The following is a 23606-nucleotide window of genomic DNA, read 5'->3' as shown; positions in this document are numbered from 1 at the left end:
TACAAATTATATCTCAAAAATGTATTTTAGATGATCAATCTAAGAAATTCAAATGAATTGGGCTACACATTACACCATCAATAACAACTAAACTCATATTAACAAAATAGATATTACATACTTGAGCAATATCATTTGCCTAAAACGGCGACGAAATAAGTTCGGGTCGATTCGGTTAGAATATTAGGGTTAGCTTACGTTTTTGGGCTTTGTTCTTAAGCCCATTTACCTAACCCTAGTTAGTAACCTATTTCTTAAATTGATTTTGTGTAATCTTGTAAATACACCCTCAATTATTTACAATGTAACCGATTTTTATTTTGTGTTCTTTAACAAATTCGACTTATTATTTAGCTTCTAACATTATGTGTTCTTCAATAAATGCGACCACAAATGCCTTTGCTAGACTATGCAAAAAAAATGATTACAAGCCTTAGTTAAATGCCTGTGACACAACTGCACAAGTATGTCATTGATACAGGCACTCTTATTGATATGAACTATGAATTAATGTATAAAGAGGAGGGGATCAGAAACTAAAGGGACCACATAAATAAATTCCATGAAATCCCACTTAAGACTTTATATATTTGTAGTATAATTTTATGAATAATTACTACAATTTTGTATACACTTGATGAATGATGATCCCTCACTTATTTTATGAATTTTATAGACTTCTCTATGTATAAATTCTATAAAGAATATTATGTATCTTCAAGTCCATGGGTGTTTCCATTGGTGTCAAAAACGCGATTGTGACAAGTCTTGTCGCAAGGGTAGGCACAGTCATTTTTCTCGATATATCTCCGGCCATGGTACCAATCACCTACAGCCTTGGCTATTGTCTACCAAAAAAATAATTGAAACTAAATTAGAAGCATTAATGTAGTTTCGAATAAGCTGTTAACACGCGTAAAATGCTTACCATTCCATCGAGTTGGGGAGAGTCATTCCTCAACCATGTTTCTTGCCTTTCAGTTTGGCAATGGGCATAACAAGAATTGATGAATAATCCCCTAGAAGGGTTGCTCACTCCATTTAGTGTACTCAAGAAATGCAACCTAAAGGCTAACAAAGAAAAATAAATGGGTTATTTAAGTTCTTAATAACAAAAAGTATTAAAATGTTGTTGTATTTGCATTAGAGCTTATTTAATGTAGGATTATTTGAAAAACAAAAATCTTGGTACAAAACCTTGCATTGTATGGAGTAGAGTGGCAGAGCACATTGTTATGTCAAGTTTGCAGCTATGCCATGTTCCATTAGGATCAGCAACACCAGGTGCCAATATGTTCTTTATCTAATCCAGATTAAAACTCGAGTAAAAACATCGAAAAAACAAATCATTTACAACATTTCTCGGCTCCCAAATCAAACCTGCCACGAATCATAGGCCGCATTCAACAAGAAAAACGGAGTTGTAATCTGTTTAACGAATGTCTGAGGGAAAAAGCACAGCGATTTCTGTTTACATTTTGAGAAAACTAAATCAAAATTTATAAACAGTAAGAAATGTATAAGTGATAAACTACCCTAGAAGGCTTACGAAACTCGGGATCATCTTTGAAGTGCATGAAACGGGCAAATTCTTTATCGATCCCTACGAATTACAACATGTGAAGATCAAAAACGCGACTTATCAAACACATTGAGACGTGAAAGAAAGTACTAATTACATGTGTCATGACTACATCATTAAAGAAGTATTGAATGTATGGCACCAAGGAAATGTCCCTCCTGTTACACCATCCACAAATTATTAAACAAGAAATTAATAACAATAACAAGTTATTGCAAAACGTTCATTTTTAAATAACCTACACATTGATGAAGTAACCCGCATCTGAAATGCATTTTACATTCGTGGATGATGAAGTAAGATTGCGAAATTTATCGCAATGCAGGAGCGAGGTTAATCCACCAGCCGAACATCCAGATAAAATAGCCTGACATGGATTTAAACGAGATCATATTTGAAAACCGAACTAAACTAAGCACATAAAACACCAATTATCTTACATTTTCAGCATTCTTCATTCCTTTTGCTAATAAATCCTCAATAACCGCAACAAAAACTCTGGCACCGCGAAAATGAAGGTTTGTGGCCTAACAAATGAAAACACATATGGTTTGGTTTCACTTCTATATACAAACATAACTAGTTATAAATTTATAATACACACCCTATTGACAGCTTCAACATCCCCTGTGAACGACGAGCCATCGCAGTATCGAACCTTGATCCTATTCCAATTGTAGAAATCTAAATGCATCTCTGAATTAATATATGAAATGACAGAAAAAAGAAAATGAGTTTGTTATAAGTATAAACAGCTTATAACCTGGATTATATGACAAATTTTTACTCAAGATCCCGGAGAAAGGTATTTCAGTCGCCATTTGCTTTGATGAACCGAGACGAGTGTTCTTACGAGCTAGACATGTTGTTACATTATTGCACCATCCTCCACCCTTTAAGTGAAATGAATCAAAAAACTAGAGAAATGACAGATAGATTTTGAAGATAGACATGAATTTAGTAACAATTACCTCAATATGAACCAGCCAGTTATTAATCCCTGTTCCAAATCCTTTGTCAAAGTGATAGGCAGGTGGGCTTCCATCCAAACAAACTGCAATCCAAATTTGCTTAAACTGAATGAATGAATGAATCTGGATATGAATATGGTGAATTCAAAGCAACATTAATCAATCAATCACAATCTTCTTCTTGTTCTTCACCTGCTCCCTTTGCAACAGCACTCTGAATATAAGTGATTCCAACATTAAACCCTTGAACTTTCATCACTACATGAATCCAAATGATCACCATCCCTAAAACCTCTAATCTTCTCATTCTCATCATGCTGCAAGAATTAAACTATGATTTTGGTAAAGGAATTTGGAAGTATTGATAAGAACAGATATGGGAAGAAGCTAGAATGATGAATCAAACATGCATCATTTGTTATTGAAATCTAATCTAGAATATAATATTATAGAAATCCTGAAATGGGTTTTTTTTAAGAGGTAGAAAACAGGGGAAGAACAGTAAATGCAGTTCAGATTGGCACCTGGTATGGATCTACAGGAAGATTAGCTGGTTCTTCTTCTTCTGCAATGGAATTCAATTGAAGAACGCAATTGAGTGTACATGGTTGGCGCCTTTTATACAAAGCACTCAGCAGAAAAGACAAGTACTGGTCCCAGATTAACCAGAATTCTTTGAATGTAGTTTTGTTTATTGATATAGACGACAAATAATCAATAAATTTAATAGTTTGGTTTCAAAAATCATTTGTATGCACATGCTAATAAAAAATAAGATAGAAATGGAATTTTAAAACAAACTATTATTACTTTTATATATAAATATATATATTATTTAGTAAACTAACAATATCTCATATTCATAAGATTTAACTTAAGATGTTATTAGTGATAATCAATAAAACCTTATTTAAAAGACTAAATATTCCGATTAAATTTTTACTAAAAAAAAATAATTTAAGTTGAAGTTGAAATTCATGTTGTGGTGTCTAATTATAATCTAAAAATTAATCAATTAAAATTATTCTAAAATATATCATTACATATTTTGTGGGTATGATTAATATTTTTTTTAAATGGAATTCGTTCAATAATATTATAAAATAATAGTCGTTTAAGTACCACGACAAAAATATAACATTTGTGTAGGAAAAATCAATCAAGATGGATGATTAATACACTTGAAACCTAAAGAGATTAACCATTTAAAGAACAATACTGACAAATAAACAAACAAAAAAATGTTCATCAACAAACAAACTAGTTTTAACAAGTTCGGAGATTGAAAAAATCAATAAATTCACTGACCGAATTCATCAATTTTCTCGAAAATATTTTTTTATTGTCATAATAACAACATTGTTAATAAACACAACGGTCGACAAGTGGTCACGAAACATTTTATTGGTCCACCATAATCAATAAAATTATCGTGTTAGTCTCGATTAATCGATGTCTACACATGCAATATACCCAAAAACACTTTAATATAAAAATACATATATGGATGTTGGTTGGGCGAAAGTATAAGTTTTTTATATTCCCTTTCTTTAGGCTAAAGTGAAAGGAACCTCGAGTAGTATTTACATATATACTTCTGTACCACGAAATGTTCATATTGAGTTTCCATCTAAATACAAGCTGGAATATTGTGACTTTTATTTATTAATATTGAATTTCCATTTAAACATATATTATAAATTATTATTATTATTTATTATTAATAATAAATTAACAAGTGACGTTTACTAATATGGAGGGACCAAAGCACGAGGGTCGACCGACACTCATTATTAACTTTATGCGGCTAGTCTTCATTGAGCTGGTTTGATTCTTGTTCATTTTTATTAATTTTTGAGGTTCATTTAAATAAAAATAAATATATAAAGTTAATTATAACAAAACTGTCACACTCTTGATAGATAAACAGATTAACAAAAGGAAAATACTAAAATGGTTCTTGTTGTTAGGTCAAATCATTCATGGATAAAGCTTCACAATTATTTAAATCTTCATCTTCATACTACCACAATTATTATATTCATTTGTAGCACTCAACAAATGTTTATATATTTGAACTTGATGTTGATTGGAATTAGAACTTATAGTCAAATTGAGCAAGTAGTTACATGTCGCTCATTGCAAACCACATATTGTGTCAAATTTGAAATTATTTTGTATCGAAGAATTTACATAATTGTGCTAACTCCCAAAAGTTTTTTCTTCTTATATGCTAACTTTTTTTCTTTGAAGGTAGTTTTGAGCTACAATTTGTCATAATTGATATGGGTTCAATTTATGTGTTTGTGCATCATTCATGGTTCTTTCTATATTCTTCATTCTCTACTATTACTATTGGTCTCATTGCAGGGTATAATTATGGATTATTAACCACGAATGATTATTTTAACCCCACCATGGTGATAAGTGAAAATAATCGACTTAAGAGTTGGCATTAATTGTGAGGTGTCATATTAATTTTCCTTATTTTCAAAAGAAAATCACAAATTAGATAGCCCAACAACACCTTATGATCACGAAAACATAGTTCAATATAAATTAAATTGGAACCAAATTATACTGACATTTATCTGATTAGGGCAAGACCAAAAAATGTAGATGTCAAAATAATGAATATGAAAAGCTCAATAATATATGGGGAAGTGATTCTATTCTTTTTCACATTTTCATGTTTTTGTGATTTTTTATTTTTATTTTTATTTAATGTTTTGTCGTTATGTTTAAACAATTTTTATATCTACATCGATTGCTTAAAAAAAATTAATTTTCACTTTTGATGCGATAAAATTATGTGAAACATTAAGAAAAAAGAAGGTTAAAGATTGATAAATTAAAGTTTATTATTGAAAACACAATTAACCATTAAAACTAGTATATTGTTGAAGTACTATTGAAGTCAAATACAATATCTTAATTTCCAATTAAGTAGCAAACAAAACTCAATTTAATTATTAATATAAGATACAACCCAACATTTTAATAATCTTATTGTATTGTCATGGTAATTAGGTTGTTGATTGAAATAAAGGGATTGAAATTATGTGTTAAATGCAAGTGTGAGCTTGTCATATGCTTATATTGTTGCCACGTGTCTGTCGGTCATTAGTTTCTTACATAGCCACCATGTGGTCGTCTAGAAAATGATACTTGTGGACCTGATTTAATGCGCCTTATAGAGAACCCACCTAACTAGGTTTGCTTTTCAATTTTCAACAGAATTGACCATTGGTTAAAAATAATAATATATATATATATATATATATATATATATATTTGTTGAGAACGTTGAGTTCCGCTTTTTCATTGAGATGCGACTAATTCTCGCGGGTTAAAAATATAGTCCGCAAACACACTTAATTATTTAACCAGACACCGAATTTGTCGCTTAACGAATTCAAACTCATAAACTCAATGAAGTTGAGAATATCCATATTTTGTTGATGCTAGGCTAAAAGAGAGGATAAAAATAATAATAATTATGGCCATAAATTAAATCTAAAACTTAATCTCTTGATAAAAAGTTTTTGTTTGAATTCGATTTTCTTTTTCAAAATAGATTAACTATAATGAGAAATCCAATTTTATTAATAACTTGATTATTGTAGAAAAAATAAGTATAAAAACCTATTATAATATCTTTTAAGAGTTAAGAATCGCCCCCTAATAAATCAAATAGTAAGTTTCTTATGAATTATTTAAAAATTATTAAAGTATTAATTTCAGATGGAAAAAGTCGGAACAATTTAAAATATCCAAATATTTTTTTTGAGATCATCATAATCCATAATCTTTGAGAATTTTAATAAGAGCTAGCTAATTAGTGAAAATTAAGGATTCAAGTTATAAATAACTCATTTTTGGTTAGCTAAATAATCTTGTTTAATACGATTATGAAAAGTTGAGTTATTAATAAATTTTTTTAAAAGGGTAATAAAAAAAAATTGTTTAAAATATATTTTAATATTTGGTTGATAAATTGATTAATTTAGTTAAAGATAAAGATAGGTGAGAAGAAAATATGTTATTTAAATAATATTATTCAAATAAACTTACCAAACAATACCAACTAAAGTGTAGTAAATTAGAAAATGGTGTCAAATCAAGAAACATGCTACATGCACTAATTAATATTGGGATAACAACATTATGAACATCAAATAGTTATAGTTTGTTAAAACATCATTTAATATAGTGTGTTAACAACTGTTAGAGGAGTGGTAGACTGTCATCAATTTAATTGATTTGAAAGATTACTTAATTATAATCAATTTCTCTTCTATTTAGTAATCAACTTCTAATCATTTAGAGCCTTAATCATGTAAGGCTGATTTATTATTATTACCCTTCATTGCTTAGTTTTGTTTGATAAGCTTTCTTTTTTCTATCACACATTTATTAAATATTTAATTATTTTTAAAATAATAATAATAAATTTTCAAGATGAAAGAATCTTCTCAATTTTGATTTCGACATGAGACAAATTTCGAATTAGTGTGTAATTCTTGATGACCAACTCAGGAGGGCGAGACGAATATATGTAACCCACCTTGAAAAAAATAAATAAAAGAAAAATAAATTTTTTTATAATAAAATTGTGACATTAGTTCTTAATTTCTTTAAAAAAAATCAATATAATTCATTGTCTGTATATTTAATTATTAAAAAAATGATAAAACTTATATTTATTCATTCGTTTTATACAAAATTTTCTCGTTAATTTTTTTTAGCCTACCTCAATTCTTTCTAGCCCAACCCAACTCTAAATCAGTTGATATAGGTTAGTAAAATGAAGACAACCTTAATTAATTATATAAACTATAAAACATTGAGTCGACTCACACGAGGGCCGGTTCGAGTAGAGTTTATGATAGACCCATTCATTACCGTCCAATAACCTCACTTTAAAAAAAAATATATTGGACAACACAATTTTTTCAAGATATTGAACACCACCTAATAAAATATTTTTAAAATAATTTAGCAGAAGAATAAAAAATAATAATTGAATTGAATCAATATTCCAATCAAATCATAAATCAAGCAATTCCAATAAAAACCAAAGGTTTGAAATACAAGCTTTGGTTTTGATTTCAAAGGTGACCCGTTCCTCTCCAATTCAACCAAAAAATGACAAATCGCAATTTGTTATTTTTTCCAGATACTACCAAACTAGTTTCACAATTAGACCCACTACTATTAATTGACTTGCAAGATATCATTCAAATTTAAAATTGTTGAATATTTAAAAAATTTATAAACTATGTTTACATGCAATTAAAATATTAAGAGTTTATTAAAAATATCATTAGTTATATATTATTATTTTTATATATAATTAATTTAAAATATAATAATAAATATATCACCTTACAAAATATTATAATCACAAAATTAATTAATAAGTTCATTTATTTAAATAAGTAATAATTTTAATAAACAAATATAAATTTACTTTAATTTTGGAAAATTGTATAAAATTATAAAATTGAAATAATTTATTAACTTCTAAAATCTTAAAATTATAAATTTACATTTGTAAGAATTTTACTAATTTAAAATTTTATATAAACTATAACAGTTAAAACTTTTTTTAAATCATTAAATTATAAATTTTTAATAATTAAATTGAAATTTAAACTTCGTCCACTTCATCTACAAGTTGTAATCAACTTGTCTAGTAACATAAGATTGTGGCTAACTATGATGTTAATGTGTATCATACATACATTAATAAAAGTTGTTAAGTATTTTCAAGTTAATATAAAGGAATTTTAATTAGACCAGGCCCAATTTGAAATGCTTCATAAATGAATAGACCAGGCCCAATTTGAAACGCTTCATAGATGAATAGAAGTTGTTTTTAAATATAGCATAATGTAAAGAATTATTACTGTTTTATTATTATTGTTTTTATCATTTATATTTTTTATTTACCTCATAACTTTAAGGATTTGTTTGTTTATTTTGTTAGTATTTATAATGAGAAAACTCTAAAAAAAAAAAAAAAAAATTAAGTTTGGGTTTTTATAATATCTTAAAACTTAATCTCTAAAGCTCTTAATTATTCTCCATTTCTGTTAATGGTTTAACACATGACCCAATTTGAAAACGAATTTGACTTTTTTTTTTTAATTTATTGATTTTTAAAAATATTTTATTAGATATTGATTTAAATAAAATAATATAATATATTTTATTTTAATTTGATATATATATTTATAAAATTTAATAATATTTGTCCGTTCAAACTCAATTTCACTGCATCTTTAAGTGTTTCTAAATAATTCTCACTTAACTAATTCTCTCTTTTCTAGTTTAGTTGCGAAGTTAGTTGAATATTCCTAGCCCCAAGTATTGAGTTTGGATAAATTTGAACTTGATTTGTTAATTAGTTAAATGTATTCTAAAAAAAAAGAAATTTCAGATAATTATATTTTAAAAATCCTTCATTTCTTTGCAACGTATAGTCATGGAAACACTTCTTTCTTCCACTCCATGAAACAATATACTATGCTACTGCTGAAACATGGAAGGATTGAAATTTTAGATCAAAACACTATGAACTGTCTAAACAAGAAATCGAACAACCCGTTCAGATATTCACGACCAAGAAGTACTGGATTCTCCTTCGGATAGACCCTGAAAGGAGAAGGAAGACTGAAATGCCAACAGGCGTCTATTATTGAATTCACCTCAGCCGATAGTACCCATTTGCGGAAGAGTTTATAACTAATTTCTCTTATAATAATTAAGTTTTTAAATATTTTAAACTAATTGTTTAAAAAATTAATAATCATAGTAAAAGTTCTTTCTTTTTGGTTTGTAAAATTTGGAAAAATTATTTGAGTGGCCTACAATTAATTCAATCACTTACTTATAGTTTTTAAATTATTTTTTTTATAATGAACTACCTTTAAACTTTCAAAAAGGGTCACCAATGATATTTTTGTGATTTTTTTAGTTAAACATACCGATTCTAACTAAAGTCATTTCCGATATTGCGGGACGGTTTGGTTAAGCTCCCTGCATAACACTTCCAATTCCTCTCTTGCTTCTTTGTTGTGCCTTGCATTTTTAAATTCATCTGTTGCATCTTTTCTTGTAGTTAAACACATGCAAATTCACAGTTTTTATATTTTCAATTCATCAACAGAACAAATGAACAAACAACACATACCAATTGCCTGGAGGATCACATCATCTCCATCAGGGTGTTCATCCAAGTATGATGATACCTCGTATACTTGTCATAAAGATGAGTTACTCTTTTAAGTTATTCATATTGTGTAAATATAAACCATGGTTCGACTAGTTAATTCATGAATCAATGCCATAAACTACCATCAAGTAAATAGTCAAATTCAATAGTGTCATATAGGGTCGGCAGGTTCGTTGCAAAGTAAGAAGCAACAGTAATAGAGATTAAGATACATTAACCATGGTTCAAAACTATAGTTATTTAAATACATTAACCTAATAGATACTACAGTGAAGACAATTGTTATGTTTTCAAGATTAAGAGTGCATGCGGAGTTTATATTCTGCAAATTATGCGATTTAGCTAAGATATATAAAAGATCTAATTGAGAAATATTGAATACATACAAATCTATTATTGTTTTTAAGTTAACGAGGAGGATGTAGATACATTATCGTCAATGACGATCCAACAACCCTCTTTGATATTGTGTTGTGCGACTGCAACCTATTCCATTGAGTAGAGCTTTGTAATGTTCGGCATGGGAGATCTTCCTTCAAATATCTTGTCGGCTGTGGTGGGATGGAGTTTTTAGTTAGAGCCGGATAATATTTGCTAGAGGTGTCGTTGATGACCCTCTCCGAAAGTTTGAGGGGCAATTTTGTGTTATAAAATAATTTGAGAACTAAAAGTAACGATCTGATTAATTGGAAGAAGGCCACGCATATAATTTATCCCATAATTTTTTTTTGTTTTTTTTATGTTAAATCAATTTATAAATACTTGTAATTTTTTTATCGTTGAACTTAAACGACTTTGATTTATGGACTCTGATTTATGTTATTTTGTATTGACCATTTTCAAAAAAAAAAATTTAGGTATAAAATCGATTTCACCTAACCGATTTTTTAACCACTCAATTGAATCAAATTACTGAAAAATCAAAAAAAAAAAAAAAAACATGAAAAAAAAAATCAGTAATGGAAGTCTATTTTGGGCCTTAAACAATCGGGTTGAAATCCAATATCAAGAATCCATACCATGACCCGAATTCATGTTCCAGCTTCCCTGGACCCTTCTTACAATCACAGCCTCCACTCTGACGGGGCGTAAAAAGGGCTTCTTTCGTCTAAATGTCAACATTTCACTAGAAATCTACAAGTTTGTGAAGGAAGAAAGGGCAACTGTTCTTCTCTTCTACGCCCAGTGAGGGTTTAATACTGGGTTTTAGGGACCGTAAGAAGAAACACCTAAATTTGATTAGATTTTCAATACCCATCAGTTTCATCAAATGGCACGTTCAACTGGGTCTAGATTGGTTCGTTCTTGGTCTGGCCGCTTTCTCTTACGTGATGTAATTGAGGAATCTTCAGACTCTGTATGTTTTACAATAAAGTTCATATTTTTGTACTCTTATTTCATGTATACATCATTTTGTATGTGTCAGTTGATGGAGTTTAATGTTTATAGGTTTGTGGGTCAATATTACTAGGCGGGTGTAGAAGATTTAGCTCGGTTGGCTGCAATGAACCATGGGTTTTTGCTAGTTTCATTTGCAGAAATGGAGTTAGAAATACATGTATTTCTTGGAACTTACTCTATCATTTCCTTGGGAAAAAAGCTGTCTTTTTTATTGTTTTCTAATTGAATTGCAGGTAAGCAGAGAAATGGATTGCATAACTTGGGAATTAGAAATACGAGATTCATTCATGGAACTGGTACTGATTTCATTTTTTTATCATGTTTATGAAATAGGAGTTAAAGTTTTCAAAGAAAACTGAATGAAAATCTTTTCTTGAAGAAGGGGTTGAGAAAGACTCTTTATGATTAGTTAATGATGGAGAGAATGGTGGTACTTGACTATAAGTTGATTTCCTTTTTAGGATCTTTTGTCTCATTTGTTTGTTGTAATACTCGGGCAATGCAACTGAGCCACATAGTTTGCCTCTTTTCTTGATTCAAACAATTTGCCTTTATTAACTTTTGGATTGAGATTAAGTTTTTCAATTTAAAATTTTTTAATCTTGTGTGTCATCAATTATATAAATGTTACTGACTTTGATAACTATCTTTTGTTCAGCACCTTTGGCTTCTAGAGATTATTATGAATTACTTAATGTAAGTAAAAAGGCCCCTGCATCTGAGATCAAGAAAGCTTATTATGGGGTATGTCTTCCTTCATCATATTCTGGACATATATTTATATTTTCGTTCGATATATGCTAATTGCCTGTTTATTGTTCTTCTCCAGCTTGCAAAACAGTTACATCCTGATACAAATAAAAACGATCCAGAAGCAGAAAAGAAATTTCAAGAAGTCCAAAGAGCATATGAGGTACCGATAGTTTCTGATATCTATGGTATTGGATCATTGATATTCAGATTTTCTTTTTATTAAGTTTCTTTTATATCTTTCTGTTTCTTAGGTCTTAAAGGATGAAGAAAAGCGGGCACAATATGACCAGGTTAATATTTGTAGTTGAATATGCTTGGTTTGAGTAAGAAAAGTCTATATAGGATGTGTTGTGGGAATTTTATCAAACATAACTTTGAGTCTACCAATAAAATTTTTACTTTGATCCATCACCCGATTGTGTAATCGAAGCCTAAAAGCATGGAAACACAGGGGAACCTATGTTAGCCATTATTTTGCTAAAAGAATACACTGTTGTGGAATTGCTCTACATTTTTGGATTTAGAGCCATTCCAAAACAAATTCTTTTTGAAGAAAATGTAAACTTTTTTATAAATATTAAAAAATGGAACTCGAGTAGCGTTCAATGATACAAATAAACTGAAGGCATGAAAGAAAAAAGAGCCATTCCAAAACATTGTTTTCTTTTAGCAAATTAGTAACTTGAATAGGATGAAAAACTGAAGACAGTACCATTTTTGTCATTGTTTTCTATATTCATACATTTTTAACGAGGATTATAACATATATTTTTTTAGGATGACAGTACAATTTTTTCATAAATAGTCTATAGAGCTTTTTGTTTCAGCATTTTCTGTTCTATTTGACATTAATTGTTTGTGGTGTTCCTTCCCTTGTTCATTCATCAAACCATATAGGTTGGCCATGATGCATATGAACGGGTAGCTAATGGTGATGGTTCGGGTGGTTCCCAGTGGGACCCAGGGTTTAATCCATTTGATATCTTCAACATGAATCCAGATGTGAGTTTTTAGTTCAGTTATCATCTTGTAGCTTTTATCTATGGTATTTATGTAATTTATTCTATTTTGTATTTGTGAAACTTCTTTTAGTTTGCACTTGTGGTTGCATGACATGTGGTTGTGTCCCTAAACTCTAATTCAGTTTTGAAAATTTTGGTGTAATATTATCAGATAAACTTCCTTGGTCTTACTTTTTACTTTCAAAATTATGGTTGGATATATATTTATTTTGATTAGTTAGAACTTGCGTATATTGAATCGTCAAGACATGTGACTGCCACAAAACGACATCTTACACTAAATACATGAAACATTGGTTGGATATATAGTAGTTATGTCCTGGGTCTTTTTCATTCTTCACAGTAGGGTTTGCTCTTGGAATATGATACTGTAATTTATAACTAAATCTAAATATGGCAACTGATATTCATGCATCAACATGCTAGCATTTGAGTTGTAGCCTTTATTGTCATGTCCAACACTCATGGATTTTATTTGGAAACACTTATGTTTCTGAATCCAAATCTTGATTTGACTCAGAAATTGTTTGAATCTGAGTCACTAATTCAAATACACATTCTTTCCAAATGTAATCCCATCTAGATCTACATACATGTGGATGAGAAACTTGGCAGAAATGTTGTTACTAAATGAAGCCAATATGTATGACCTTTGCATGAAGTCAATATCTATGAACTTTGCAATGATTAATTACAGTTCTTGTTCAATATTTTTGCAATAGAGTTCACTAATGCTTGTGGGAACTAATTTATGTTTTGTCATGTGAATGTGGTGACACCTTTCTTCAACGGATAGATCTTTTCACCTTTCGGAAGCATGGGTGGCAAAGATATCAAGGTTATAATCCTGTCTATCCCTTCTTCTGTCTTTGGATGAATAGTTTTTCTTTCTGTTGAGTACCCAATTGACACTAATCCCTTGTCCAGGATTCGGTTAGTATATCCTTCATGGAAGCTGTTCAAGGATGCACTAAAACTTTGACTTTCCAAACTGAACTAGCTTGTGAAAGTTGTGGTAAGTCAGTATATTAAGTCTATTGAATTTAATGCTTTTTTCCATCCTTTGTTGGCTTTAGATTGTACTGACATGGATTTCAGGACATTTTCAGTTTATTTATTCCATCTTATTTATTATAGTCAGCCTATTTGACAACTAGTATTTATCACAATGGTCAAAGTTGAAAACTTTTTATATTATTTTTTTTATCATGATACAAATCTAGTGTAATTTTTGTCGTTTCATTTGATATACAAATTATTTTCGTTATATTTGATGCAAATTATAATTTATTTTTTTGCTTCATTTGGAACAAAGATTTTCTTCTTGTTCATGATCAATTATTTTTTATATCATTGTGATTTTTGACAAACATAACAAACAAGTGTAGATTTTTAAGATCATGATGATAAAATAATGGAAACAAAACAGCTTAGTATCTATGTTGAAATGTTTTTCCTCTTCTTCAGGTGGAAGTGGTGTACCTCCTGGTACTAGGCCAGAAACTTGTCGTACCTGCAAAGGCTCAGGAGTGGTATGTTTTCTAATATTTTGCTCATAATTTTGATCAAGTGATTCTTAATATATTGTTCAATAACATCTTTATTCATGTATAATCTTCAGATCAACCAGGTTACTGGCCCATTCAGGATGCAGGTTACCTGTTCTTATTGTCACGGAAGTGGAAAGCTTGTTAAGGTCTTCATCTGTTTTATAGTAGCTTTTGTCTCTACTTTTCTTAATTCTTATTCTATGAAAACTGGATTCAGTGTGTTTACATTGATAGAATTGATCTCTACACCATCCTAAACATGATGCCCAAAAGCTCTTAGTCAGAATGGAATGATTAGAGCACTGAGTGACTCAAATTTCGGATCCTTTAGTGAAAATCTCTAGAAAATCGGACTAGGCATTTTGTTTGGCAAACTGGTGAATAATTTTTACACTTACTATCATTACCACTGTTTTGTACCCTTTAGTGAAAATCTCTTGAAAAAAGAAATGGTTTGAAAATGGCACTAAACAAACATGTCTTCAGTACAACAGTAAACAAGGACTGGCAATGTTATAAAATTAATTTGATTGTGCTAAGATACTGATGAATTTCAGGTAAAATTTTCCAGTTGAAGTAGTTATCATGGTTATATTAGTGCTATAAATTAAGTGTAAGCAGTAGTTCCCTTTGCCCATTGATCAATTTGGACATTACTCCTTTTTGTTACAGAACTTCTGCAAGTCTTGTGGTGGGCAGAAAGTTGTTAAAGGATCAAAGACGGTCAAATTAGATATCATGGCAGGTACATACGAGGATCTCAATGAAATTGACTTTTTAGAGTTTCTTTTACACGTTCTGGCTTCTGTTTTCATAATAAATATGGTGGTCAGTCAACCTATTTTTTATGATGCCGCTTTTATACAGAAGAAAACATTGATAATGATATTGGTATCATAAATGAAAGCAAAATTTATGATAATAACTGCAACTCGATTCATTTAATATGTTACATAGTGACATGTAATTGTTTTAGTTTTCCAATGATCATTTTCTATTTTTTAAAGTTTTAAATAGCAACTGATGGTTAGAACACCAATACTAAGAGCTAAATAAATTTCTTTAGTATATGAAAAATATTTTAAAAATGAAAAGACCTACAATGACAAAACAAGCTAAAGTTTTTTTTTATTACAGTAATATCTTAATGCAACTGTTTTACTTTGACATGATTAACCGCTTCCTTATATTGTGCTTCTGTACTCATTGAGGTGTATTTTTCAGGTATTGATGACAGTGAAACTCTGAAGGTATATAGGAGTGGTGGAGCAGATCCTGAAGGCAATAAACCGGGAGATCTTTATGTTACTGTCAGGGTAAATATAACTGCTTTTGCCCTTTTGCTGTTTCAGCTGCTCTTTTTGTTTACTCAAAATTTATGTCTAAAACATGTTTCAGGTCCAGAAAGACCCTGTATTCCGAAGAGAGGGGAAGCATCTTCATGTTGATGCTGTACTAAGTATCAGTCAGGTACCATAGCAATTAAATCTGTGGTATTTCATTTAATTTCCAGTTTGTGAATACAACACTATTCTACTATTGATTATTGGTTTACTTTGATAAATCTTAAACTACATGACAAAACTTTCACTATGTCATTTTTAGCCTTTGAACATGCTACCTCCTTATGTATGTCTGATAGCAAAATATAGTAACGTGGAAAAAGCGACATATTTGAAAACACTTATAATTTTTTGAGAAACATCCAATCAATTTCTGAATTGTGTTACTAAGTTTAGTTTTAAGACGTGTATAGGGACAAAAAATAAAAGTGTTTCCAACATCGGTAAATCATTATCAAACTAAAAATACTACTTCAATAACCTTTTATTTTGGAACCTAGAGTTCTTGAAAAGACTAATTTTGGAACCGTCTTTGCACTTACAAGATAATATGACTGTTAAGTTAAAGAATGTTGTCAGTACAATATATACTCAGAGCAGTTACTAGTATTTTTAAAATTACTTGTACTAGGCTTATACATAATTGAATGATCAGTGGCTAAAACTGATTCTGAATGTTTTTCACCGATGCTATTGCAGGCAACTCTGGGAGGAACTATCCAGGTCCCAACTCTTACAGGAGATGTTGTTCTAAAGGTTTGTTTCAAACATTATTTGTTTCTTTTGGGAAATTATCCTGACCTATACGTGATGTTCGGAATGAGTGAGGCACTAATTTTCTGTCAAGAAAATCATGTGTATGGCTGGTGAAATGCAGTCTTGTTTAGTTTTAGGAATATATCATGCATTTTTCTCTGCTACAATAATAGTAACATAATCTTGTTATTTGCAGGTTCGACCTGGCACTCAACCTGGTCAGAAGGTGGTTTTGAAAGGAAAAGGTGAGGACTATTTTCATTACTTATATTTACTTCCACACTAGAACTAGAAATTTTAGTGAGCTACAAGTCACACAATTTGCTGCACTTTTTCATCACCAACTTTTAAGGCTTAAATATCAATGCTACCAACTTATTAATCTACACTAGCATGGACTATATAGAGTGGAGCCTATTTGGAAACTGCTATTTTGTCATGATCTCGGTCACTTCAAACTGAAGGTGTTTTTTTTTTCTTGTAACCCATTATGGTAGCTCAAGTGGAAAGAGTCTTGTCTAAAAGATCAAAAGTTTCAGTTTTGATTCCCACTACAAAAACTCTTAAGTTGAAGTGGGGGGACATTACTGTGGACATCGGGCTCTAGGTTCCTAAAATTCAGAATTTTTTTTTTGTTTTGTTTTGATTGATATAAGATCGAGATCAAGATTATTTTCTAACACATGTGATTTTTCGGGATTATAATCAAGTTCTGGTTTATAGGCAAGCTTGAATTTTCTTAATAACCCAATTCAATTATCATTTCCAGAATAAACTACTGTTTCATTACATGCTTCTTAATATTCAAATGTGTTTCATTACCTTTTCTTTGACATTTTCTTATGCTTGCATAATTTTCTTTCTCATTTTACAGGGATAAAAGGAAGGAACTCTTATTCATTTGGAGATCAATATGTGCACTTCAACATCAGCATTCCTACGTAGGTTACCATTTTTCTGCTCTCGGCATATTTTGCATGAAGAAAATCTAATAAAAAATTTAGTTTAATGACGTAAAGTTCAGTGCCACAAGCATAAACACTAAATAGAAATCTGATCAATTCATCGAATTCCTTCAGTAATCTATGATTTTGCATGTAGCTAGCTGTTTCAACACTGAATTGCTTGAACATTATTTCTCAGGACTTTGTCTCCACGACAGCGTGAGATAATTGAAGAGTTTGGCAAAGATGATCGAGAGGAAGAAGAAAAGGTAGAAAAAGTTGCTGCAGCCGGATCAAATGTCTGAAATAAGCCCTAGTTTGTACAACTATAAGCAGATGCCATAGGAATAAATTCGAAGGAAAAAGATAAACAATACAACTACTATTATTTTGGATGCCAGATTCCTTGAATCTCAAAAAGTTTTGTTCTTATTTTAGTCCCAAGTTCTATTCCCCTCCCTAAAAGGCCTGTTTGGGTGGTTTTTTTACCATCTTTCTTTCCCTCTTTTGTTTGTTTGATCAAGCAGGACTTGAGATTTCTTGCATTAGTTCATAAATGGAACTCAACCGCAACTTTGCATCTTTATTTATTCTCATATTTAGTACGGTAAAGAGATCTACATTAGAAAAGTGAATGTTTCACTTGTAAAATTAACTTCATACATTTTTAGTTTCATTATTCTAGTCAATTAGTATATGTATATAAGCTTTTGGTGCTCTATAATTTTTCTTTTAGTTATGTCACATGTATATTAAATTCAAGGAATTATTTTAGTGGTGCATTTCTACTAAAAAAGCACTACCTTTATAAAATATAAAACTAAAGAAAACTATTTTTTTAAACTAAGAGGTTAATTTCTTTCATTATAAAATTTCTTTTATATACCCTTTTCAAATACAAATAAATTTGTGAAAAAGATTTGTAGTTGGTGTAAATTGTTAATAAAAACAAACAAATGTCGGATTTTTAACATTTTCCTACATTGCCTATTTGTTTAATTGAGGAGATAGAGTCACATGATCTATTAAACAATTAGAAAGATTTTTAGTCATGATAGTAAAAGACATAATAATAATGTTGAATATAATTCCTTGCCGGACTTTGAGATTTTAAATGTATATAAAAGGAGATTTGTGAACAATTATTAACCATCCAAGAAGAATAATGATGAGAAATACAAGTCAAGAAAGCCTTTGTCGGTGCAGAGGCGATTGTGCCTTATGCAACTGCACCGGCAGAACTTGCCCTAATTTGTATCCAGGTTTATCTCTATTTTACTTTAATTGAAGTGTTTTTAGTAAACCTTGTAATTAGACCTAAAATTGGCTCAATGTGTATATGTTTTAAGAACTTATTTGATGCTTCAGCTGCAAATTCAGAGACTAATTAGTTGGTTGATCATTTGCAGGGTATAAAGTGGAGTGGCCTGAACTTAAAGGAACAAATGCAACCAAAGCAAAGATAATAATAGAGAATGACAACCCTTTTGTCACAGCTTGGATATTTCCTATTCGTACAGATTTCCCAACAATCAATTGCTGCAAAAGGGTTCTCTTGTTTACGTCGAATGATCACTGCCCCGATGGCCCTGTCCTTAACCAACCCTTTGTTGGGTAAATATAAATTTTAGCTGAAATGAACCTATCTAATCTAAGCATGTAACAATAAGACTGTCTTAATCTTCAACTTATGCTTTTATCGTCAAGTTTCCAAATTATTGCACTAAAACAAGACATGCCTCCAAAAACTAACAAAAAATGCAAGAGCCAACATCTATAAAAGGAAATTTAATTCTCAGTTTCTAATTTGGAAACTTTTTCTTTGTGAGATTGATATGGCTACATAATTCATTTACAAGCCACAAGTTTGTGGATACAAAACAATAGCTACAATGAGATTTATTGTTGACAATGAAACAAAAATAGTATGACTCAACATTTTTAGAAACAATCAATAGTCCTTTTTTGACCATGTCATGGTTATTTTTGACTCAGTTACTTGTATTGAATTCATCAATAGTGTTTTCCATAAAGGATTTGCATCATCCTCGAAAGCCTGCCTTCAGCATTCGTCAAGCCCCAAACCAAGTTCATCACAAGCACCTTAGGGACAACTGGCCCATCTACTCTGTAAATGTGCTAGTTTATTTTCTTTTTCACAAGCCTACCTGTCTTGAACCTTTCTTTTTCTCGACGAATGAGCCTTGTTACAAACAGTTTTGCCAAAGAAAATGGTTAGAACAATGCATGACACCCTGGATGAATAGCAATGGAAATGAAATTCAACTCCCCAAACAAGGCAACAATAAAAAAATATAAATTTAATCTTACTAAATTGACCTCTTCTTGCTGTTTCCTAGACCACTGATGTTTGATGTAGTAACCATAATCATCAATCCATCAAAGGATCTTTTTCTCTGTTTTCTCCTTTAGGTAACATAGCCTGATTCATACAGAATATTTTGTTTATATTTCTAAATTCTAGTAATCAATTGTGTTACGAAATCACATGAATGACAAAATTTCAGCAACATATATAACCTGTTCATTAGCCTTCATTTGGAAACAGATTTATCTGCGATTTATCGTATGGATCCAAATTCATATGAAATTTGGACAAAACACGACAAACATCAGAAATGCAAATCATTCCCGAAGCTTCCATCCATCAATCAACGTTGTGTATGTGATTTCATCTGACATAACACCCATCAGAGACATCTGATCAGTCACTTTAAATCCGTGTTCTACATTTCCTTCCTTGCAAAACCCATCAGCCAATACATTACAAGTAACACTATCGGGGGCAATTCCCTTGACCAACATTTGAGCAAGAAATCTTCCTGCTTCTCTCATATCGCCCAATTTGCAATACCCATCGATCACAACAGTATAAGTGATTTCATTCGGAGGAATCTCATACAACTGCATCTCGACCAAAACATTTCTCACATTATCCATCAGTCCCAACTTACAATAACCTCCTATAAGAGCCGTATAACAAACCACATTTGGCAAAATTCCTTCATTCCTCATTCCCACGAGTACATTCTCCGCATCTTCAACCTTTCCAACATCACAAAATCCATTAATCAACGAAGAATACGTAAAAAGGGTAGGAACAATCCCTTTTCGTCTCATATCATCGAAAAGTTTGTTAGCTTCTATCATATTACCAATTTTACAATAACCCTTAATTATCGTATTGTACACAACCGCATTCAGTTCAAGATTCTTCATCAAAAGCTCGTCAAAAAGTAGTCTAGCCTCTTCGATTCTCTCGAATTTGCAATAAGCGAATATCATAACGGAATAAGTACGAATGTCGATGTTTAGATGAATCTTTCTGCATTCATTCCAAACCGAAATAGCTTCATCAATCTTGCCTGCATTACAAAGGCCGTATATAAGTATATTGTAGGTAAACATGTCGGGTTGAAAGCCTTTCCTTAACATTTCTTCCTTTAGCTTAAAACCTTCCTCCATTCTCCCTTCTTTCGAGCAACCTAAAATAATCGTGTTGTATGTGATCCTGTCGAATTCCAAATCACATTCAATCATCTTCTTCAGAATTCTAATTGCCTCTGGCATGTTTCTAGCTTCACATACTCCATGGATAAGGGCATTTGACGTTTCTTTATTTGGAGCAAATCCTTTATCAAGAAGATCGAACCAGATTTCAATAGCTTCTGAATTCTTCCCTTCTTTACAAAGCCCACAAATGATTAAGGTCATTAACCCTCCATTAGGCCTCAGGTTTCTAAACAACATTTCCCGAATGTATCTTAACGCGGATTCGAATTTAAACTTAGAACAGAGAATATTAATGACTGAACTGAACGAACCGAGATTTACCTCAAATCCTTCTAATAACATCTTCTTTAAAAGGTTCTCGGCTTCTTCTAACGAATTGCACTTGCAATATCCTTTGATGAGTGAATTTAACGTCACCGAATTTGGAGATAACCCGTTCAAGACCATCGCATTCATTAACTCCAACGACTTATTCATGTTACCCACTTTACAATATCCATCTATCAACGTATTGTAGATCACTTCATTTGCTGTAAAGCCATTTGTCGACAATTCATCCAAAATAATATCAGTTTCTTCAAGCTTTCCCATTTTGACGAATCCATTAATAAGAACTCCGTATGTTACAAGAGTCGGTTTGATCTTTTCACTAGACATTTTCCTTTTCAGTCTCAAGGCCTCGTCTAGTTCCCCGTTCTTGCATAGACCATTTATAACAGTGTTATAAGTAATAGCATTTGGTGCAATGTTCATCTCTTCCATCCTTGAAAGCAAACGTAAAGCATGACTTAATTCACCACCCTTACAATATGCATTTATTGCAGTACTAAATAAGAACACATCTGGCGAAACTCCTCGGCAAGTTAACTCAAATACACGATAACTCTTCTCAAGTTGATTCGCCTTTACAAGAGAATTCAAAAGGAAACTGCATGTCTTTGCTGTAGGGAACATACACTTATTGACCAATAATTCAAATACACTAACTGCTGTATCGAATCCTACACCTCTGAATTGGGTGCAATAAACATGTATCAATAAATCACAAGTCTTTACACTGAGTGAGTTTTCATTCATCAAACCCATATCAGCAAATGTGGTAGCTAACTCAATGTGTATGTCATCGGTATTACTGAATAAAACTGGAAGCTTTCGATCAATTAACCGAATCAAAAGTAATCGAGCTGGGTCGTTCAAATTGGAAAAAATAAGCAATCGAATCAAAAGGCAGTAGGATCTCAAAGTGAAGCGAAACCCATAAGAATCTGATGCTAAATGAAAGAAATTTAAAACTGTCTTGGGATTGACAGTATAAAAAATGTCAAGGAAAATGGTATCGAATTGTAATGGAGATAAACGGGTAAGAATTTTTTGACAATTGGAGCTATCTAAGGATCTATTTGATAGGATTGAAGTTACCCAGTTAAGAAAACCCAGATCAAGCGATTGAGATTGCGATTGGGATTGCTGCAATGAAGACGACGGCTGTTGTTCGCATCTTCCGGGCGGTTGAGGCGGCTGGTATTGTTGATTGGGTGTGTAAGTGAAGGAAGCTAATGTATTTGTGATGTGAGAAAAGAACGATGTCTGTTTAGTGATCGACAGCCTTCTAATATTCATTGATGCATATGTAAGGATAGATAATCTCGGGTGGGTTTTCTAGTTATACGATTGAGTTCGTTTTGAGGTTTTCATGTAGTCGCCTTGGCGACGCCATGAATATGAATCTGCTGAAAGGAGCAAAATGAGCCACGAAGAAGAAACTTGACTTTTCTCTGGTTTGGTTGTGGGCGGGTAAGAGAAGAGAAGAATTGATCAATTTTGGTGTTGGGTTGTTAAACCCTGTTGTTAATGGGCTTGGTTTTCTGATGAGCTCAACAATTGGGCTTTTAAGATGGAAGTTGGAAAGACCAGTATCGGGTTTCAATTCGAATTGTCTCGTTACGAGAGTGGGATGAGACGGGACGATATTTGTGTCTTTTTCACGATACTGTCCAGAATATTATAAACATAATTACATATATAAATTTATCAATATATTTATTTATTTTCAGACTTTTATAAGAATTTTAAATTTATTTATTTATAAAATTATCAATTTTTAATATATTACTATATATATATATCATATTATGAAAAATATGATATAAACAGTAATAGGGCTGCAAACGAGTCAAACCGAGCTCAAGTCAGATTGAGCTTTAACTCGACTCGATTAAGTATGTTTTTTAGCTTGAACTCGAGCTCGAACGAGTTTATAAAATTGAGCTCGAGTTCGACTCGACTATTTATCTACAAGCCCGGCTCGAAAAAAGTGAACTAAAATTAAAATTTCAAATATTTATGAAGAAAAAATATTTAATTTAAATTTTAAGCTGCAATATTAATAAATAAATAAATATATTATTTATTATCCTGCTCGAAAAAACTCGACAAGTAATCGAGCAAGTATTATATGAGTTCGAGCTCGATTCGAATATTAAACGAGTCGACTCGATCTCAAGTCGAGT

At 31.1% G+C, this 23606-nt stretch overlaps 3 protein-coding genes across 11 annotated transcripts; 1 reads left to right on the top strand and 2 right to left on the bottom strand.

Moving 5' to 3' along the window:
- Positions 1 to 543: 543 nt before the first annotated feature.
- On the bottom strand, positions 544 to 3190 carry LOC124941609 (pectin acetylesterase 8-like). Of its 6 annotated transcripts, none has more exons than XM_047481951.1 (13): positions 3078 to 3190; positions 2746 to 2870; positions 2554 to 2658; positions 2346 to 2475; positions 2187 to 2266; positions 2023 to 2109; positions 1825 to 1949; positions 1680 to 1740; positions 1550 to 1603; positions 1381 to 1467; positions 1198 to 1303; positions 929 to 1071; positions 544 to 848 (listed from the first exon to the last, which is right to left on the bottom strand). In XM_047481951.1, exons 2-13 carry the CDS (start codon positions 2788 to 2790, stop codon positions 708 to 710), a joined length of 1164 nt encoding a protein of 387 aa, XP_047337907.1. In that variant the 5' UTR covers positions 2791 to 2870; positions 3078 to 3190; the 3' UTR covers positions 544 to 707. The 6 variants fall into 6 exon arrangements, 5 of the variants coding, with proteins under 5 accessions (XP_047337907.1, XP_047337905.1, XP_047337906.1 ...); XM_047481949.1 differs by having other exon boundaries at positions 2554 to 2636; XM_047481950.1 differs by having other exon boundaries at positions 1381 to 1443; positions 2554 to 2636.
- Positions 3191 to 10896: 7706 nt separating this feature from the next.
- LOC124941423 (chaperone protein dnaJ GFA2, mitochondrial-like) lies at positions 10897 to 17991 on the top strand. Its single transcript, XM_047481749.1, has 18 exons — positions 10897 to 11150; positions 11243 to 11351; positions 11428 to 11490; positions 11853 to 11938; positions 12024 to 12107; positions 12199 to 12237; positions 12845 to 12949; positions 13766 to 13807; positions 13897 to 13984; positions 14437 to 14501; positions 14591 to 14665; positions 15192 to 15264; positions 15744 to 15835; positions 15918 to 15989; positions 16562 to 16618; positions 16815 to 16863; positions 17493 to 17559; positions 17762 to 17991. The coding sequence occupies exons 1-18, from the start codon at positions 11064 to 11066 to the stop codon at positions 17865 to 17867; spliced, it is 1359 nt and encodes a 452-aa protein (XP_047337705.1). The 5' UTR covers positions 10897 to 11063; the 3' UTR covers positions 17868 to 17991.
- Positions 17992 to 19321: 1330 nt separating this feature from the next.
- On the bottom strand, positions 19322 to 22903 carry LOC124941185 (pentatricopeptide repeat-containing protein At4g19440, chloroplastic-like). 4 transcript variants are annotated; one of them, XM_047481472.1, is made up of 3 exons: positions 20104 to 22903; positions 19894 to 20005; positions 19322 to 19817 (listed from the first exon to the last, which is right to left on the bottom strand). In XM_047481472.1, exon 1 carries the CDS (start codon positions 22714 to 22716, stop codon positions 20209 to 20211), a length of 2508 nt encoding a protein of 835 aa, XP_047337428.1. In that variant the 5' UTR covers positions 22717 to 22903; the 3' UTR covers positions 19322 to 19817; positions 19894 to 20005; positions 20104 to 20208. The 4 variants fall into 4 exon arrangements, with proteins under 4 accessions (XP_047337428.1, XP_047337427.1, XP_047337426.1 ...); XM_047481471.1 differs by having other exon boundaries at positions 19322 to 19765; XM_047481470.1 differs by having other exon boundaries at positions 19903 to 20005.
- Positions 22904 to 23606: the final 703 nt, after the last annotated feature.

The sequence above is a fragment of the Impatiens glandulifera genome, chromosome 6 (assembly GCF_907164915.1).
Source record: "Impatiens glandulifera chromosome 6, dImpGla2.1, whole genome shotgun sequence".
Taxonomy (NCBI): Eukaryota; Viridiplantae; Streptophyta; class Magnoliopsida; order Ericales; family Balsaminaceae; genus Impatiens; species Impatiens glandulifera.
The sequence above is the reverse complement of the archived record's forward strand: the minus strand, read 5'-3'. Positions and strand labels throughout refer to the sequence as shown.

Coding starts and splice junctions, on each gene's coding strand:
- LOC124941609 (XM_047481949.1), bottom strand. CDS start 2,869: ATGATGAGAATGAGAAGATTAGAGGTTTTAGGGATGGTGATCATTTGG. Junction 2,637..2,745: donor TGCTGTTGCAAAGGGAGCAG/GTGAAGAACAAG, acceptor TTTGGATTGCAG/TTTGTTTGGATGGAAGCCCA. Junction 849..928: donor CTCCCCAACTCGATGGAATG/GTAAGCATTTTA, acceptor TTTTTTTGGTAG/ACAATAGCCAAGGCTGTAGG.
- LOC124941423 (XM_047481749.1), top strand. CDS start 11,064: ATGGCACGTTCAACTGGGTCTAGATTGGTTCGTTCTTGGTCTGGCCGC. Junction 12,238..12,844: donor AGCGGGCACAATATGACCAG/GTTAATATTTGT, acceptor CAAACCATATAG/GTTGGCCATGATGCATATGA. Junction 14,502..14,590: donor CCTGCAAAGGCTCAGGAGTG/GTATGTTTTCTA, acceptor TATAATCTTCAG/ATCAACCAGGTTACTGGCCC.
- LOC124941185 (XM_047481472.1), bottom strand. CDS start 22,716: ATGAATATTAGAAGGCTGTCGATCACTAAACAGACATCGTTCTTTTCT.